Source organism: Hyaena hyaena, unplaced genomic scaffold (assembly GCF_003009895.1).
Source record: "Hyaena hyaena isolate Hyena2069 unplaced genomic scaffold, ASM300989v1 scaffold_643, whole genome shotgun sequence".
In the NCBI taxonomy this organism is placed as follows: domain Eukaryota; kingdom Metazoa; phylum Chordata; class Mammalia; order Carnivora; family Hyaenidae; genus Hyaena; species Hyaena hyaena.
The window spans coordinates 125,724-143,053 of record NW_024081277.1 but is presented as its reverse complement, the minus strand read 5'-3'; the positions used below and the strand labels follow the sequence as shown (position 1 = coordinate 143,053).

At 41.0% G+C, this 17,330-nt stretch overlaps 1 protein-coding gene across 2 annotated transcripts; it reads right to left on the bottom strand.

The window, feature by feature from the left end:
- Positions 1-874: 874 nt before the first annotated feature.
- On the bottom strand, positions 875-16,998 carry NAA20 (N-alpha-acetyltransferase 20, NatB catalytic subunit). Of its 2 annotated transcripts, XM_039216619.1 has the most exons (6): positions 16,861-16,998; positions 12,269-12,293; positions 8,534-8,624; positions 7,764-7,899; positions 1,814-1,959; positions 875-1,387 (listed from the first exon to the last, which is right to left on the bottom strand). In XM_039216619.1, exons 1-6 carry the CDS (start codon positions 16,911-16,913, stop codon positions 1,302-1,304), a joined length of 537 nt encoding a protein of 178 aa, XP_039072550.1. In that variant the 5' UTR covers positions 16,914-16,998; the 3' UTR covers positions 875-1,301. The 2 variants fall into 2 exon arrangements, with proteins under 2 accessions (XP_039072550.1, XP_039072551.1); XM_039216620.1 differs by lacking the exons at positions 12,269-12,293; positions 16,861-16,998 and adding an exon at positions 16,593-16,777 and having other exon boundaries at positions 8,534-8,600.
- Positions 16,999-17,330: the final 332 nt, after the last annotated feature.

Here is a 17,330-nt window from a genome sequence, read left to right as displayed (position 1 = left end):
AAAATATGTGCCTTAATTAACTGATCATATTATCTTTAATCTGGCCTGATTTCTCAAGCCTACTTTTTTGTTTTGTTCACTGCCTATTTGACTAGAACTGTATCTTCAAGAGTATTTTGTCACCAGTAAAGATTTATTACTTGCTTGATTTCATTGGGTAAACTTACTAAATTTGCAAAAATATTACCCAAAGGGATAAAAAAAAAGCTGGTCTGTATATTACTAAGTTTTATCTTGAAAATAAGCTAGTGTTTGAGGGCAGAAGATAGTACTGTCAGGATAAAAGACAAACCTGTGTTCAGCCTCTCTGCTTCAGTCACTGTACTGGTGTCACCCAGCTGCTGGGTATCAGATGGGTTCTGACTGTGGAGTCCTGAGGTCTGCCTACCTAGTGAGGAGGAACACTGGTGATTTTAATACCCTTTCCCTAAGTGCAGAGCCAAAGGGTAAAATGAAAGCAGGTCAAAATGCTAATATAAGTGACTAATCAGTCTTCCTACAATTCTCTGTCCTGTTTATGCTGCATAAATGCATAAGAGCAAAACTTGGTCATGTTCCCAATATCAGCTCATAATACCACTTTCTGGTTAGTGCCATGCATGAAGGAAAGTTACCTTCTCATGGGAGAACATAAAAGGTTCATTTCTCTTACCCTGACAAAAGATGTGGGGCTAACACTCCAAGAACAAGTATCTGGGAAGAATTTACTATGCAATAAGAAGGATGCCTAAGTATGCTGAGCAGGGACTGTTTTACATTTGCATTTTAAAAATGCTTTATAGGGAGGTCTAACAAGAGAAACCTCCATCCTAAATGATGGCCTTTCTCAATCCTGATTTAATTTTGTAAATGACCAGTAAGTTTCCAGAACACCTTCATTGAGTCAACAATGCATTTTATTATACATTTTATATTTATACATTTCATATATGCTTTTGAAGCTTCAATTAACAGAAAATATAAAATAAGAAATATATATACAGCAGTGGTTCTCAGGCACAGAATTTAGGAGGAGCCTGGAGCAAGTTTTTCCCTTAACCAAAAGTGAATATTAGGAACCAAAATAGTGAAATGTTTCCATCTGACCTAGCTGCCCTTTTCATTGAGTTTTACTACAGTGAACAGCTTTAATAGGTATGATATGGCTAACTGAGAATTCTCAAATTTACAACCTGTATTTTCTTGGAATCAGCAAGACCTAAATAATTACTTTTCTCCTAATAGAGCTCCAGGATCATCCAATGAAAATAATATTGTCCATAAAATATCTGGAGCATCAGCCTAAGAACCACTGCCCATGGTTATTCAATGTCTTCAGGCCTCACAGGATGAGGTAATGGTATGATGGATTTCTTCTCAGTGTCTCTGGAAAGTGCTTTCCTCATATCTGTTAGGAAACAAAATTTAATGTAAGTACCCAAATATCACATATATCAAATTTGAAGTGAACATTTAAGGTTCCCATAAAAGGTCTGTCCCCTAGACCCTGAGAGAAATGTATTTAAATAAGACTCCCAGTCACAAATACTCAGCTCTTCATACAAATGGTCTTTTGTGAGAATGAGTGAAATTAACACCCCTGTAACATAATAAAACAACTGATTGTAATTAATCAATGGTTAGTTAATATAAGCTAACCAGTGATAGGTTCATAATGGCAGGTTAATGGAGATTTAAATATGGGAGCTCAAATTTAAAATATTAAGTTCAACAAATATTCTTTTCAGTTTATTAAAGTAAGTATTTCCGTCTGTAGAATGACTGTAAATGTTCTGGTGGCTTCCTGGGGATACTGCCATGGAAGGGAGCTCACCGTAAGCGTCCTCATCAGGCTCCCCATTGCTGGCGGAGTAGTACTCTATGACTGTCCTGTACACGCTGTAGCCCAGCTGCTTGTACATGTTGACTGCAACCTGGTTAGATACTCTTACAAAGAGATCAACAAAGAATCCACCCTTTCTTTAATCACAAACAAACAAAAAAAAAGCCAGGAAAATGTTAGAATGTGAGAAATTGTAGAAAATACATATTTTTTTTTTTTAAATTTTTTTAATGTTTTATTTATTTCTAGGAGAGAGAGAGACAGTGTGAGCAGGGGAGGGTCAGAGAGAGAGGGAGTCACAGACTGAAACAGGCTCCAGGCTCCGAGCTGGCAGTCAGCACAGAGCCCGACGCGGGGCTCGAACCCACGAACTGCGAGATCATGACCTAAGCGAAAGTCGGACGCTTAACCGACTAAGCCACCCAGGCGCCCCAGAAAATACATATTTTTAAAAGCAATACTTGTTTTCAGTTTGCTGTTCTGAAGGGTAGTAACAGAACCTTGCAGCTGATTCCCTCATACCAATTTTTATTTCTAAGGATTTATGACAGTTGTTTTCAGGACCAAGAGTTAACTTTGTTTGCATACTAACATTTTAAACCCTAGATTTTCTTGAAATACAAACTTGAAAAGCATTTTTAAACCACAATTATCTTTAAATTACTGTGTATTTTATATCATAGTGATTCCCATGCTCATTTTATCAACGAGTGATACAATACTTTCACCCATATGTGCAAATTAAAGATACTGAATACAACAAGCACCCATGTGACCATGGCCCAAGTCCAAGTACAGGACACTGGCTGCCTGACACTGGCAGCCATGAAGCCCTCTGGTCGCTCCGTCAGTGACAGCCACCCCCTATTACCCAGAGGTCCTGACTCTTGTGCTCATTAGCTCCTGGGTTTTTGCTGTAGATTCACTACCTGCTATAGTCTTTCCTAGTTTGAACTTTATATAAATGTTATCATACTTTATATATTCTTTGGTGATTTGCCTCAATAATGTGCGAGTTAGCCTTGGTGTAGCTGGATCTTATTTATCTTCCCTTTGTTTAGCATTCCACTGTACAGATGGAGATACTACAGTCTGCCCATGGTCCCACAAGTAATCTGGTTTCTACTATTACAAACTATGCTGCTATCAGTATTTTCGTTGTATGTTTCATGGTACAGTATCTACGGTCTACAACTAGGGGTGTGATCATTGGCTCATAGGGGCATCTTCAGTTGCTTTAGTTAATGCCCATTTTCCAATCTGCTTATACTCCCAGAGGAGGGTAAAACTCCATTCCCACACTGCCAAGGCTTGGTTTATCAGACGCTTTTATTTTTGAAAATCTCTTAAGTATCACAGGGTAGTTTTAATTGGCATCTCTCATTACTAATGAGGCTAAATGTATTTTTGTAGGCCATTTGGACTTCTCATTCTGTACTATCCCTACTGGTCTTTCACACATTTTCTTTCTCTCCCCACCAGCTGTAGTTCTCTATGTATTCTGAATAGTTGACATCATATAAATGATTGCTGCAAAATTTTTCCCAATTTGAGGCTTGACTTGTTATTATCCTTATATATCTTTTGATGAACAAAGTTACTTCAACGAAGCTGCAATATGAACCTCTCCTTTACAGTTAGCCTTTTTATGGTTTAAGAAGTTCTTTTTACCCTGAAGTCACAGATGTCCTCTCCTATATTATCGTAAAACGGCTTGTGAGTTTTGCTTTTCAGATCTAGGTTTTCAAGAAATCTGGACTCAACTTGTGTGTTATAAGGTAATAATCTGGGGAAATGTTTTCCCATGTGGCTATCCAATTGTGCCACCATCTTAGTGAAGTGTACCCCTTCACTCCTGATCTGCAGTTGCCTCCTCTGAGGTATGTCAGAATCCATGTATTCCTGCATCTGTTTGTCTGTTCTGTTACACTAGTCTAAACAAGTACTCCAGCACTAACACACAGCTTACTCATTACAGCTTGATATCTGGAGGGGCAAACCTGCCAATTTTGTTATTGCTGTTGTTCAAGCAATCTGGTCTCCTTCCATTCCCTGTAACTTTCAGAATCAACGTGTCTCCCAAAAAGGACTTGAGATTTTTGATTGCTGTTCCATTGGCTCTGGATCAATACCAGTTTATTAGCCTTCCATGTTACTAGAGGTAGTTATCTCTCCGCTTAGGTCATCTTTACTGTCTCTTGGTAATGTGTTAGAAACTTCAGAGACGTCTTATGGAGCTTTTGTTGGATTCTTTCAAAGGGTTTAATGTATTTTGATGCCACTGTAGTTGGCATCTTTTCCTAAATTTTACTGTTTGTTTAGAAATGAAATTGAATTTCATACTGACTATCCAACAACTTTAACTTTTACTCTAAACACTTATTTGTAGCATCTTGTGGTTGTCTGTACAGTCTTAGATGTATAAGAGTTGTTTCCTCTCAGTTCTCATATCTCTTATTTTTCTTGCTCTACTGTGCTTGTCTAGGATTTCCAGTAAATTACTGAAAAGGGAGTGACTACAGGCATCCTTCCTTGTCTTGTCCCAAATTTCAAAGGGAAAGCATTCAATAGGTTTTTGATAGATACTCTTTTTTTAGGTTAAGAAAGTTCTCCCCTCTTATATTGCCAACAGTTTTTAATCAATTGGATTTTATCAAAGCGTTTTCTGCATTTACTGAGATAACAAATGTTCTCTTTTAATTAATATGATGCAAAAGATTTACAGATTTCATGTTAAAAACAACCGTCCTCTGATATATCATCCTTTTTTATGAATTACTGAATCCATTTTGCTAAGATTTTTCTGGGATTTTTGCATCTATAATGGGTGATTTTTTTTCAAAATTTTCTTCCTATTTATCAGGTTTTAAGATTATTCTAGTCTTTAAAAAAAGTTGAAAAATGTTCCTTTTTGTGTAAAAGTGAATTTATAGCTGTTATTTCTTAAATAGTTGGTAAAATTTGCCAGAGAAACCATAGCTTTCTGTAAAGATTTTTAGCTACTGATCATAATCTGTTATGGAAGAGGGTCTGCCTGCAACCTATTTTGGAACAGCTCTCAAACTAAAAAGTTTTTAAAATTTTGAAAGAGTGTTTAATACACACACACAAAAATAGCTGGCCTGTAAACCCTAAATATCTATCTGGCCCAGAGAAAGTGCTGGCTTTTTTTTTTTTATATCCTTAACCAGTTTCTGCCTAATCATTCTATCAGAAAGCATGTTTCAAATCTTTCATAATAATGATTTGCTCTCTTTTATTTCTGTTTTTTAATCAAAGTAAAAATGAGAAAATTGGATTTGTCACTGTGTACATAAAATTTGTAATTACTTCTTCCTGATACATGAAATCTTTTACCTATATACAATGACCCTTTTTTCTCTGTTAATTACTGAACTGTAATGTGACTATAGTTAATAATGAAGTATACCAACTGTCTTTGGTTAGAATTTTATGTGATAATTTTAAAAATTTCTTTCAATCTCCCTGTATCTTTAATCTTTACATATATTTCCTATAAATAGAATACAGTTCTGACAGTCTTTGTCTTTTTATTTTGTTTTACTGTTTTTTTTTTTTTAAATGTTTTATTTCTGAGAGAGAGAGAGAGAGACAGCGTGAGCAGGGGAGGGTCAGAGAGAGAGGGAGATACAGAATCTGAAAACAACCTCCAGGTTCTGAGCCAGCTGTCAGCACAGAGCCCTACGCGGGGCTTGAACCCACAAACTGTGAGATCATGACCTGAGCCGAAGTCAGACGCTTAACTAACTAAGCCACCCAGGCGCCCCTTGTTTTACTGTTGTAAGAAGACTTTAACATGAGGTTTTTCTTAATAAATTTTAAACGTACAATACGTTGTTTATTATAGGTAAATGTTGTACAGATTATTCCTTTTTAACTGCAATTTTATGCTTGCTGATTAGTACCCCCCCACCCCTGCTACCACCATTTCACTCTTTGATTCTCTGAATTTACCTGTATTAGAGATCTCATTCATATAAGTGGAATCACACAGCACTTGCCTTTCTGTGAATGGCTTCACTTAGCATAATGTCTTTGTCTTTTAACTGAAGTAATTAGTCCATTAACATTTAGTGTTGTATTTAGTGATTATATTTGGATTCATAGCTACCATCTTATTTCATGCTTTTTGTTTTACCACTTTAATCTCCTTTTTCTCTCCTTTTGCACTGATTTTTATCAATACATTTTTTGTCTGTGTCTTGGTTTGGAAATAGTTTCTGTTTTAATGTATTTAAAAATACAAGTATGTCTGTATGCAGCTTGGTACACACACAAATCTTAACTATTCCAAACTAATGAAGATTTAGAAACTGGAGAAAAAGGAATCTTGGTGGTTTTCTACTCTGAGAGACTCTACCCCATAAATAACATTAAATCATATGCATAGAGTGATAGCTAATTAGAACCCATTTCTCAACTCTTTGTCCACTATACAATAATGACAAATACTTTCTTTCAACAAGATAACACCATTAACAAATGTGTGCAAACTAAAAATTTTCTCCTCTTCCTTGTTCAGTCTAGTGAAAATTCTTTAAATTCTTAAGGACTACAATGGACTTATTTTTCAGCTAATGCTATCTATTCTCTCTCTTCCTGAATGAGCTCAAGCTCCTCTTGCCCCCATCTTGGCCCAGGGCATTCCTTTAAAACTTCCCTTTATAATGGGGTGCCTGGGTGGCTCAGTCAGCTAAGCGTCCAACTTTGGCTCAGGTCATGATCTCACGGTTCGTGGGCTTGAGCCCCACGTCGGGCTCTGTGCTGACAACTAGCTCAGAGCCTGCTTCCAATTCTGTGTCTGTCTCTCTCTGATCCCCCCCCCGCCCAAACCCCGCTCATGCTGCCTCTCTCTCAGAAATAAATAAAACATTAAAAAATTTTAAACTTCCCTTTATTAAGTCCATTAAGTGGAAAGCCTCAAGAGCCTTTCTCAGCAAATATTCCCTTTCCTGTATTTCCCTATATATTTCTAGGCATTTAGTGTAGAGAAAAAAGTAAATGGCAGCTTGACAACTGATTAAACTCATCCATATATTTTTTCTCTCTTTTACAATGGGAGCTGGCAGGAGTCTTTCAAAAAAAAAAAAAAAAAAAGCCCTAAGGCTGGCAGTCCCCAAACTGCTCTAAAGTGGCCTAAACTCTTAGAGGTGCTGTAGGATATATCAAATGTTTGGGGAAAACACAGACAAACCATTCATGCAAGCTAAACTACTGGTTTGATATAACTCACAATTGCATCATTACATGGTGTTACATTCCTTTTAATGATAAAGTACTTTATGAAGCCAGGTTTTAGCAGTTCCTATGATTAAAAGAGCCCAATACAAGAAAATCAGTATGAAAGAAGAATGCAGGTGGTTGTGTTGAATCGGTTTCCAAGGTATGAGAAGTCCTGCAATACTCAAAAGACCGTAGATAACTACAGTTATTTAACAATGAAATAAATATATTTTTTCTTTAAATTTGTTTATGTTTTCCAAATAGCTATTAGGTTGTTAGGCCATAAATACCTACTAGGCAGTTAGGACGTAACTGCTTACAGCTAAACTGGAGGATTTTTTGGCTTTCGAGGCACTGTGAAGAAAATCACTAAGATGCCAAGAGTGATGTTAACGTAATTTGGGAATATATGCCACAGTGGCAAGAACACTCCAAAAAATCTTGAGGGCTAGTCTTTGCACCAATTGCCCAGCATATAAGCCTATGGTCGGTCACTCACTTTGCCTGAATCTTTCTCAATGGCAGAATAGGACAGTACTACTACTATGAATATATGAGTATTTGACTACTGGAAACTGAAAATGAAAATCCTGTAAACTGTAAAGCACAATATTCACCCTGACTGGAAAAAATAAGTGTTCACTATGAGAAAACCAAATGGGGCTCATAAATTATTACTTGAAAAGCAGGATCTCACCGTTCTGAAATCTCCTCTAATAACTCCATAAGTTTAGCAGCCAAACCAAGGCGTCGAAATTCTGGGGCGACAGAGAGAGCTGTGACATGTCCATGCCATTCTTCCCTAGCTACAGAGCCTTCTGCTTTACCCATAACTGCAAACCAAAGATTGCATTCAGTAATTAAACACGTGGATTTACACAAAAATACAGAGTGACTATTGGTACATTATTATAAAGGAAACTAATGACAAAGTTTTAGTTTTTAGGTAACACTTAAAGTCACCTAGCTAGTGTTTATTGGTGCTTTTATCTGAATCTCATTTATAAATGTAATGTTGAATCTAGTTGTAAAATGAGAATTAGAAAAAGGTTTAAAAGAAAACACTAAAAACACAACTAATTGAACACAGAACCAGAGTATGTATTTTTAAGGTGTACACCAACAGATAATCGACAGCTCAAATTTTGACTAGTAATGGTACTAACCCAATAAAGGTGCTACCATCCCCATATTATGTACCAAACAAACCACGCAGAAATGTAACATAAACAGAAAGATCTAAAGAGCCTGAGACCATGTCTGTCTGGTTCACTGCTATATCCCCTGGAGCCTATCTAGCACAATGCCTCAAACATAGAAGCCATCAGCAAGCTGTCAGAGGGTTGAAAAATAAAATTACAAGCATCATAATTATACTTCCAATTCTGCAATCCATCTAAGTTGAAAGCTATATTAAAATCTCAACTTCCTACCTAAAAATGTTCTAGTGGCTGGTATTATACTTACTATAACCCATTAACTCTCCACCAGGTGCCTCTGCAACAATGAAATACTCTGGCCAGTGGGCGAGGTACTGTAAATAAAAAGGAATCCCATACTAGAGTCTTGTTAAGGAATGTAGAAAGTAACTGATAGTAAAAAGTTCTTCATAAAAGGAATATTGTAAAGAAAGTGTCCTTTAAAAAGTACATTGTTACTTTATCCCTAGCTCTATATATGTATAATTTTTATAACCATGTCAGTACATAAAATATTTAGGTTAGCATTAATAACTCATAATAAAATTGACTGAATATATAACTTCAAATGTGAATGGAGACTACACCATCTAGTACACAGCAGAGAACCTGGACTCCAAGTTCTTCTGTGTCCATACTGATCAGACTGTATCTAAATCTCTGCACAGCACTTACATCACCTGGTATTTGTTACTATCTCTCTCCTTTTCAAATATGAATGTCATGTTCATTCCATCCCTGGTGCTTGGCACAAAGTAGATGCTCAATACATTTACTTTTCCATAACTGCACTAGAAAATTAAGGACTAGTTCCTACTTTAGCTTCAGTTGTGTGACTATGAAAATAACTTTAAAAGTTAATTATTTCTCGGGGTGCCTGGGTGGCTCAATCGGTTAAGCGTCCGACTTCAGCTCAGGTCATGATCTTGCGGTTTGTGAGTTTAAGCCCTGCACCAGGCTCTGTGCTGACAGCTCAGAGCCTGGAGCCTGCTTCAGATTCTGTGTCTCCCTCTCTCTGCCCCTCCCATGCTCATGCTCTGTCTCTGTCAATAATAAATAAACGTTAAAAATGTTTTAAGGGGCACCTGGGTGGCTTAGTTGATTAAGTGTCCAACTTTCACTTAGGTCATGATCTCGCGGTTTGTGGGTTCGAGCCCCGCATCAGGCTCTGTGCTGACTGCCAGCTCAGAGCCTGGAGCCTGTTTCAGTCTGTGACTCCCTCTCTCTCTGACCCTCCCCTGCTCATGCTGTCTCTCTCTCTCTCTCTCTCTCTCTCCTAGAAATAAAATAAATAAATAAAGTGGCCCCTCAGCTTTCTCTAAAAAAAAAAAAGTTTTAAAAAGTAAAATATAAAAGTTAATTACTTCAAGAGTCAACTTAACAATTACCCTGTAGTATCTCCCCTCCACTGATTCAAATTCTCTGTTTCTGGTACTACAAATAAAAGCTGACCTAAGAGTGAATGCCTGAAGAATTTGCTCATTACATAACTCTTCAACCCTGGCATCCTTACTGACATGTGCTCATTCTTATATTTCTTCTTAGCGTAAGCTTGCTGATGCAATTCTCCGAGGGGCCACCACAAATCACACATTTTTAAAATCCGTTCGGTAGTATATTCTTCAAACTCTTCTCTGAAGGACAGCTGTTATTTTCAGCACTCTTGTAACACAACCCATAACACAGCAGGCCAGCAAGTCTTCTTGCCATGCTACCACTGACATACCATAACTGCCTCTCCTCCAGCTAAGGGAGGAGCCCAGATGCTGGTTCACCAATTATGAAGACCTGGCACATTACTTTCAGACATGGCCTCACCTAGATTATAGGACTTTTACTGTAAATTTTAAGTGTAACTAGACACATACCATATAAGTTAATTCACATCCTAATACTTTACCTTACTATACAGTGGAAATTTTTCTGTCATTCAAAATTCTTTTTTTTTTTTTAACATGGAGAGGGTCTTTATTTTTTTTTTAAGTTTATTTATTTATTTTGAGAGAAAGTGCACGGAGGGGAGGAGCAGAGAAAGTGGGAAAGAGAGAATCCCAAGCAGGCTCCGCATTGCATGCAGTCTGACACAGGGCTCAATCTCCTGAACAGTGAAATCCTAACCTGAGCAGAAATCCAGAGTCAAACACTTCCCTGACTGAGCCACCCAGGCACACCTGGAGGGGTCCTTAAAAGGTCCTAATTTTTGAAATAAAACTGAAAATCCTGATATTTTTGCTTTTTCACTCAACTTTGTTTCTGATATGTAGCTTTATTGTCGCCTATACCTATAGTTAATTTTTAAAACTGTAGAGCACTCCATTGTGTGAACAATATAACATCCTATCTCTTGGCAGAGGACATCTGGGTTATTTTCAGTTTCTCAAAAATCTTTTCAAATTTTTAATATAATTCTGCAATAAATATTTTTGTAATGACATAACTCAGGGTTTAACCAACATTTTCCATCACGGAACAGAGAGTTAAATATTCAAGGCTGTATGGACCATATGTTCTCTGTTGCTTCTACTCAAACTGTGAAAGCCATGGACAAAGCTACAGACAGGTTGCAAATTATGCAGCATGGCTGTGTCCAATAAAACTTTATTTACAAAAATAAAAATAGGCAGGGGACCAAATCTGGCCAATGCACCTTAGTTTGCCAATCCCTGACATAACGGACTCTACTTATTGTTTTCAACTTCTGGGAAATGGATTACTATACGTATTACACTGCCAAAGTGCCTTCCAGAAAGACTGTAGCAGTTTATACTGTCACTAGCAATTTATGAAAATGTTCCTCTTATCCTCATCAGCATTGAGTTTTCTCATTTTTTAAAATCCTTGATAATTTGATAGATAAAACATGGCATTTGAGGCACCTGGGTGACTCAGATGGTTGAGCGTCCGACTTTGGCTCAGGGCATGATCTCACAGTTTGAGTTCCAGCCCCACATCAGGCTTGCTGCTGTCAGTGCAAAGCCCACTCTTCAGATCCTCTGTCCCACCTTGGTCTGTGCCCCTTATCTCCTGTGTGCTCTCTCTCTCTCTCAAAAATGAATAAACATTAAAAAAAAAAAAAAAAAGACTGAGATTTAAAAAACAAAATAAAACATGGCATCTCATTTTGGTTTTAATTTGCATGTCTTTTGACTGGTGAGACTGAACTGTGCCCTCTTTTGTTAAATTATGAGTTAATATACCCTACAGTGGACATGGAGTAAAAGCCAGAAATCCAACTTTGTTTCAAGCCACTGAGAATGTGGGGTTTTTCTGCTAATGCGACATAACCCAGAGCACCGCAACTTCACACAATTGCCCATTCTTCTATTGGGGAACATGGTAGATATTGTTAATTATTACTCTAAATCCTTTCTTTGCTTTAGTCACAAGCACTCATTTAAAGCTGGGCTCATTCCCAGACTGGTATAGCTAGTAAGTGTGTCATGAAGCAAGTTCTAGTCAAGGGGATGCAGAAGTCCTGTGCAGTTACCTCCCAAAGGTATTCGTCACTCTCACCTTCCCCTCTGGTTACCCTCCTGCCAGGAACATGGACGTGATGCCATTCGCTCCAGCAGCTGAGACAGGAATGCCAAGGCCACCTTGGGAGTGGTAACAGTAGTGCACAGCCGGGTCACTGGTGACTTCACAAAACCACCACAGACCACTTGTCACCTCCAGACTTCATTCACATCAGAGAGTAATAACCCATCTTGCTGAAGTCACTGCTTCCTGCTGCGTGGAGCCATACTTACTATCTACGGGCAAGGCAGGCAGGGTTGCTGCACTGCTATAGATTTATGACGTCGTTATATTAGCAGCTGGTCAGGCGGATTTAAGACAACTCTCGTTCCCCGTTCGTTTGGTTTTTTAAGTGCTTTCAAAACTGCTTGTTTCCTGGACTACAAGCTTGAAGTTCTTTTGTACCCAAATCTATTTTTCCCGTTGTTCCTCCATGTTCCTTACTCCTAATAGGCCTTCATTTAACTTTTTTTAAAGAAAAGGATACAGTTTCTGTAAGTGGATCCAAGTTACTGAAAGAAACAAAAGAAATGTTAATAGTAAGCAATGTTGACAAAACCAGTTTAAATAAGCCACTGAAACTGAAAACATGCACAAGGAAAACAAAACATGCCAAATCCACAACTTTAAAATCAGATTTAGGGGTAAGGATGATGTAAGCGGTTACCTAAAGACCAAACTGAGCCATCACAGCCACTATAAAGATACCTACACATTTTCATTTAACTGTTTTCCTTAAAATTACTTTATATTTAATACATCTGATCAAAAAATAAATCGTTAATGGAACTGGAGCCCAACAAGACTAGCATAATGGATCACAACACTCCTAAATCAGCAGTTCTTAAAACACACCTATGGTCTGTCTACAAAGAGCTCTGCCCCTCACTTTCCTATTCAGTAAACGGAACCAGTATTTTGCCAGGCTCAAAACCAGCCACCTGCAAATTTACCTCTCGTATACCCAGTCAGATTCTTTCCTGGGCCCCTTACCAATGCACTTCTCTAGGCCAGCAGTTCTCAAGCTTTTTGGTTTCAGAATCCATGGACACTCAAAAGTTAATGAGGACCCCAAAGGCCCAAAGGACTTCTGTGTATGTGGATTATATCTATTCATATTTAAATTTTTAAATATTCATTTTAAAATAATAAATCAATTACATGTTAATAAAATCTTTTTTTTTTTTTTTAACCAAAAAGTTACTCTACTTCAAGAACAAAAGTTTAGATGCGCCTAGGTGGCTTAGTTGGTTAAGTATCTGACTCCAGTCAGGTCATGATCTCGTGGTTTGGGAGTTTGAGCCCCACGTCAGACTCTGTGCTGGGAGCCTGGAGGCTGCTTTGGATTCTGTGTCTCCCTCTCTCTCTGCCCCTCCCCCATTCATGCTGTCTCTTTCTCTCAAAAATAAACATTAGAAAAAAGTTTTTTTTTAAGCACAAAATTAGCAACAAGAACGGCATGGTTTTAACAATTTTACAGATCTTAATGTCTGGCATAAGAGAAGACAGCTGGATTCTCACATCTGCGTCTGTAATGCTTGCTACTGCAAGTCACACAACTGGAAGCTCCACCGTGCACTTGTGAGAGAATGAAAAAGGCAAAAAACCCTTCTTGGTGCTATCCTGAAAACCACTCTGACCTTGCAGAAGCTTGAAGAGCCCCAGCCACAGCTGATCACTACGCCACAGTGTGGGAATACACTCTCCCACACCTCTCAACGACTACTTTATAAGCCTCTCATCCTGCCTCAACTGTCCAAGGCCACCCTTCTCAATCTCGGCTGCTTCCTGAGTCACACAGAGAATATACAACCGCAGGAAGCAAGCTTCACCAAGACCCCACCACCAAAGCCACCCACCCACACCCACAAGTATCTGTGCCCCTGTCTACATGCTGTGCTGCGACCACGCCTGGAGCTCTGGGGAGCAGATCCTCCCCTCACTGCCCAGCCTCCTGCTCCCACAGTTCTCCTCTCCTGGGGTAAACAAACATACACACAGGCTGCACACTTCGCCATCAGCAACTCTTTTCATGGTTCCCCACTCCCTCCACCTGAAATGCTCTCCTCGCTCCGCTTCTCAGACCCACTGTCACCTTCTCCTCCCACCTCCTGGGATACTAGGTCTCCTTCAACACCTGATATCTAGGGACCGTCCTGGAGCCTCTTTTTTCCTCTCCACACTCATTCCACCACTGATGTCAACTAGCCTCTCAATTTTTGTTTTCTGCTTAATGTATATTTATTTAAGTAACCCCTACACCCAGCATGGGGCTTGAACTCACAACCCCAACATCAAGAGTCACAGGCTCTTCCCACTGAGCCAGTCAGGCATCTCTAGCCTACTGGTTTTAATACCATCTACATAAAGTTGGGCCCCCAAATTTCTATGTTTAGCCCAGACTTCCCCACCTAGGTATCTCAATACACTTAGCAGAGGAGCCCAACTCCCAGGAGAGCCTCTCCAAGCTCCAGCCCTGTGACCCTGACCTCACCTCCTTAAGCACTCTGCTCCAGCCGCACTGGCTGCCTCCTACAGTCAGAAACAGGTACCCGGGTGCTTACTACTCTCTCTGCCTAGAAGTTCTCCTGCCCCCAATATCCTCAGGACTCACTCCCTCATCTCCCCCAGGTCTTCAGGCAGGGCCACCTTTCCCTACACACTACTACCTAAAATTGAATCCCCACTCACTCCCTATTTCCCTTCCCTGTTTTCATGTTTTTCTTTATACTGAATACTAAGTTCTACATGTTGTACTTTCTTTTTTCCCCCTCAAAAATGTAAATTCCATAAATATAACATTTTTTTGCTTTGTTCATAGCTGTGTCTCTAGTACTGATGCACATCAGGCATGAAAACATTTATCCAAAAATAAGTAAAACACTTGTTAAATTAACTGCAGTGTTTCTAACCTTCACTTCCTACTGCTTCACCCTCATCCAGTGATTCTCCGTGTTCTCTGACAGTGCTCTAATCCAGGTGTGAAGCTGGAGGAAACAGGAAGAGCTCCCAATGGCATATTCTGAAGAGGCCTTCACAAGCTAGACAATTCTCTGAAATCTTAACTTTTATTATAAGTATTCATGCTTATTTTTTCTTCTTGATTCATTTTCATATAAAAGGGTTGAGCCTTCCTAGATCCACAGTTAAAACAAGGTTTTGCCCTATATACTCTTGAAGCTTCAAGGCACATGGTCCCCTCCCAGGCTGCACCTCCCAAACCCAAACCTCTGTCAAGTCACCATGTCTGGGCCCTCGCCAAGACATCCTAAGTGGCCTACCTGCCAGCTATACCTCCTCTAATCACCTCATGTTCCACACAGCGCTGTGGTGAAGAGCTGGGGTGCCAGAGAACTGGTCCTTAAACAGCTGAGGATGTGCATTTCCAAAGGGTTCTCTGGCGGTCAGGGACCACTCTGAAAGAACCACTGTTCTACAGCCAATCTCTTGGATTAGATCCTTTGCTTCACCCACCAAAGGGCTCTACCATCTGGGGCAACTCCCACCACAGGCTCTACCATCCACAGGGCTCTACCATCTGGGGCAACTGATTTGAACTCTCAGTACCTTAGCTGACTCCTACAAAAAGTGGGGATACTGAGATCGCCATCTTCAGAGAACTGTGAGAACTGCATGGGTTATTACAAGTGCCAGTGCCCATCAGGCACAGTAGGAGCTCAAAACAAGCCACCTAAATTACACTGCTTTGACTGGGAGAGGCTTAGAAAATTCTTCCCAAGTTTGAACGCTTCAGCCACAGAACAGAAGACCAGTTTCACTAGTCCTGTGACGGCTCAGCTGGAGAAACCCACCACCACAGTCACACTTGTCTCCAGTCGTCTGGCCCCACGCCAAGCTTTCTCACCTTCACACCTGCATCCTTCTCCAGAACTTCCTCATCAATGCCAACATTTTATCCATCCTTCAAGGCTCACTCCCACTCCGAAAGGTTTCTAGCCAACTCCTCTCAACTTCTTTCCTTCTCGACACTTGAATCTGACCCACCCAGCTGTCTTTAAAGTGGGTCTAGGGACGCCTGGGTGGCTCAGTTGGTTAAGCATCTGACTTCGGCTCAGGTCATGATCTCACTGCTCGTAGGTTCGAGCCTCGCCTCGGACTCTGTGCTGACAGCTAGCTCAGAGGCTGGAGCCTGCTCCAGATTCTGTGTCTCCCTCTCTCTGACCCTCCCCTGCTCATGATGTCTCTATCTCTCTCTCAAAGATAAATAAAACATTAAAAAAAAAAAAATAAAGTGGGTCTAGGACTGGTAGGTGGGTGGGTGGACAGCCAGATATGTGAAAAAGTCAACATAACAAAATGTTAACTGTAGAATCCAGCTGAATCTCTGTGAACTTTTTAAATGTTCAGAAACTTCCCCAACAAAATCTTTTCTTAGAAAAAAGTAAAAGTGCCTTCAAGTCACAGGTCCTGACTTCACTCGGACTAAAACAAAGCAGACACGGTGGAGCCTCCACCAGCATCCGCCCAATGCGCCGAATCCTCACAACACAAAAGTTTTCCAGGCTCCATGCGCCGCTTCAATAACAAAAGACACAAAAACAACCCGGACGGAGAAAGGAACGGCGGCGGTGGGTGCCACCATCACAAGGCTTCCCTCGGATACAGACTGACCATCACCAGGCTGGCTGCACAACGTCCATAATTCCCATAAAACTTAGCTGTTGCCCTCGCAACGCCCTCCGCGGCCAGTGTTCTGTGCTGTCCGCTGCACAGAAGGACGAAGCCGAGTCGGAGGCCGAACGCCGGCCGCAGGCGGCGGAACCAGAGCTGCGCCCAGGCCGCTCCCCCACCTCCGACCACTCGCCCCGGTGCGTCGGAACGGCCATCGCTACAGGATGAGCGCGCGCTGCCCCGGCCCCAACGAGCGCGCAGGGATGTGGGATGAAGTCTCAGTGTCTCCGCCAAGGTCAGCAGACAGCTCCGCACGTCTGTCCCCGCCCCGGCTCTGACCCCGCGGCTCCTAAGGAGGCGGCAATGGCGGCCAAGGGGAGTGGCTCCCGAGGGCCGTGGGCGAGGGGGAATGCAGCCACCAGCGTCGGGCCTGGGGGCCTCACTCACATGTTGTTGAAGCGGAACAGGTCGTCGCACGTGAAAGCCCGGAGCGTGGTCATCGTGCTGCCGCCGCCGCTGCCTCCGAGGCCGGCTTGCCGCGGCCCGCGCCCGCCCCGCCGGATGTCGTTCTGCGCAGGGTCACCGCGGGGCGGGGCAGGGAACTGCTTCCGAGCCACGAGTTGCTCGGCAACCAAAGCAGCAGCACGGCTCCCTCTGGCGGCCGGCATCTGGAATTGCAGGATCCTTCTTGTAAAGTCGCCTGGTTCTTACCCTTCAGAATCTCAAAACTACTCCCGTGGGAGAGACTGGAGCAAATAGGTAGTGTGATCTCCTACGACGGAGATGAAAAGCTGACCGAGGTTAGGAAACCACCAACGAAAAGAAGGGTTTAGGACCACTTGGATTCCCGGTAATAAATGAGAAAGGAAGGGGAGCCGAGTGGGAGAATTCATGGTTCAGCGCTGCCTGTCCCGGTA

Excerpts from the sequence above, each read along its gene's own strand:
- NAA20 (XM_039216619.1), bottom strand. The coding sequence starts at position 16,913 with ATGACCACGCTCCGGGCTTTCACGTGCGACGACCTGTTCCGCTTCAAC. Across the intron at positions 8,625-12,268 it reads TGGATCCACTTACAGAAACT|TATGGGATTCCTTTTTATTT; the intron begins GTATCCTTTTCT and ends ACAAGACTCTAG. Across the intron at positions 7,900-8,533 it reads TGGAGAGTTAATGGGTTATA|TTATGGGTAAAGCAGAAGGC; the intron begins GTAAGTATAATA and ends TTTGGTTTGCAG.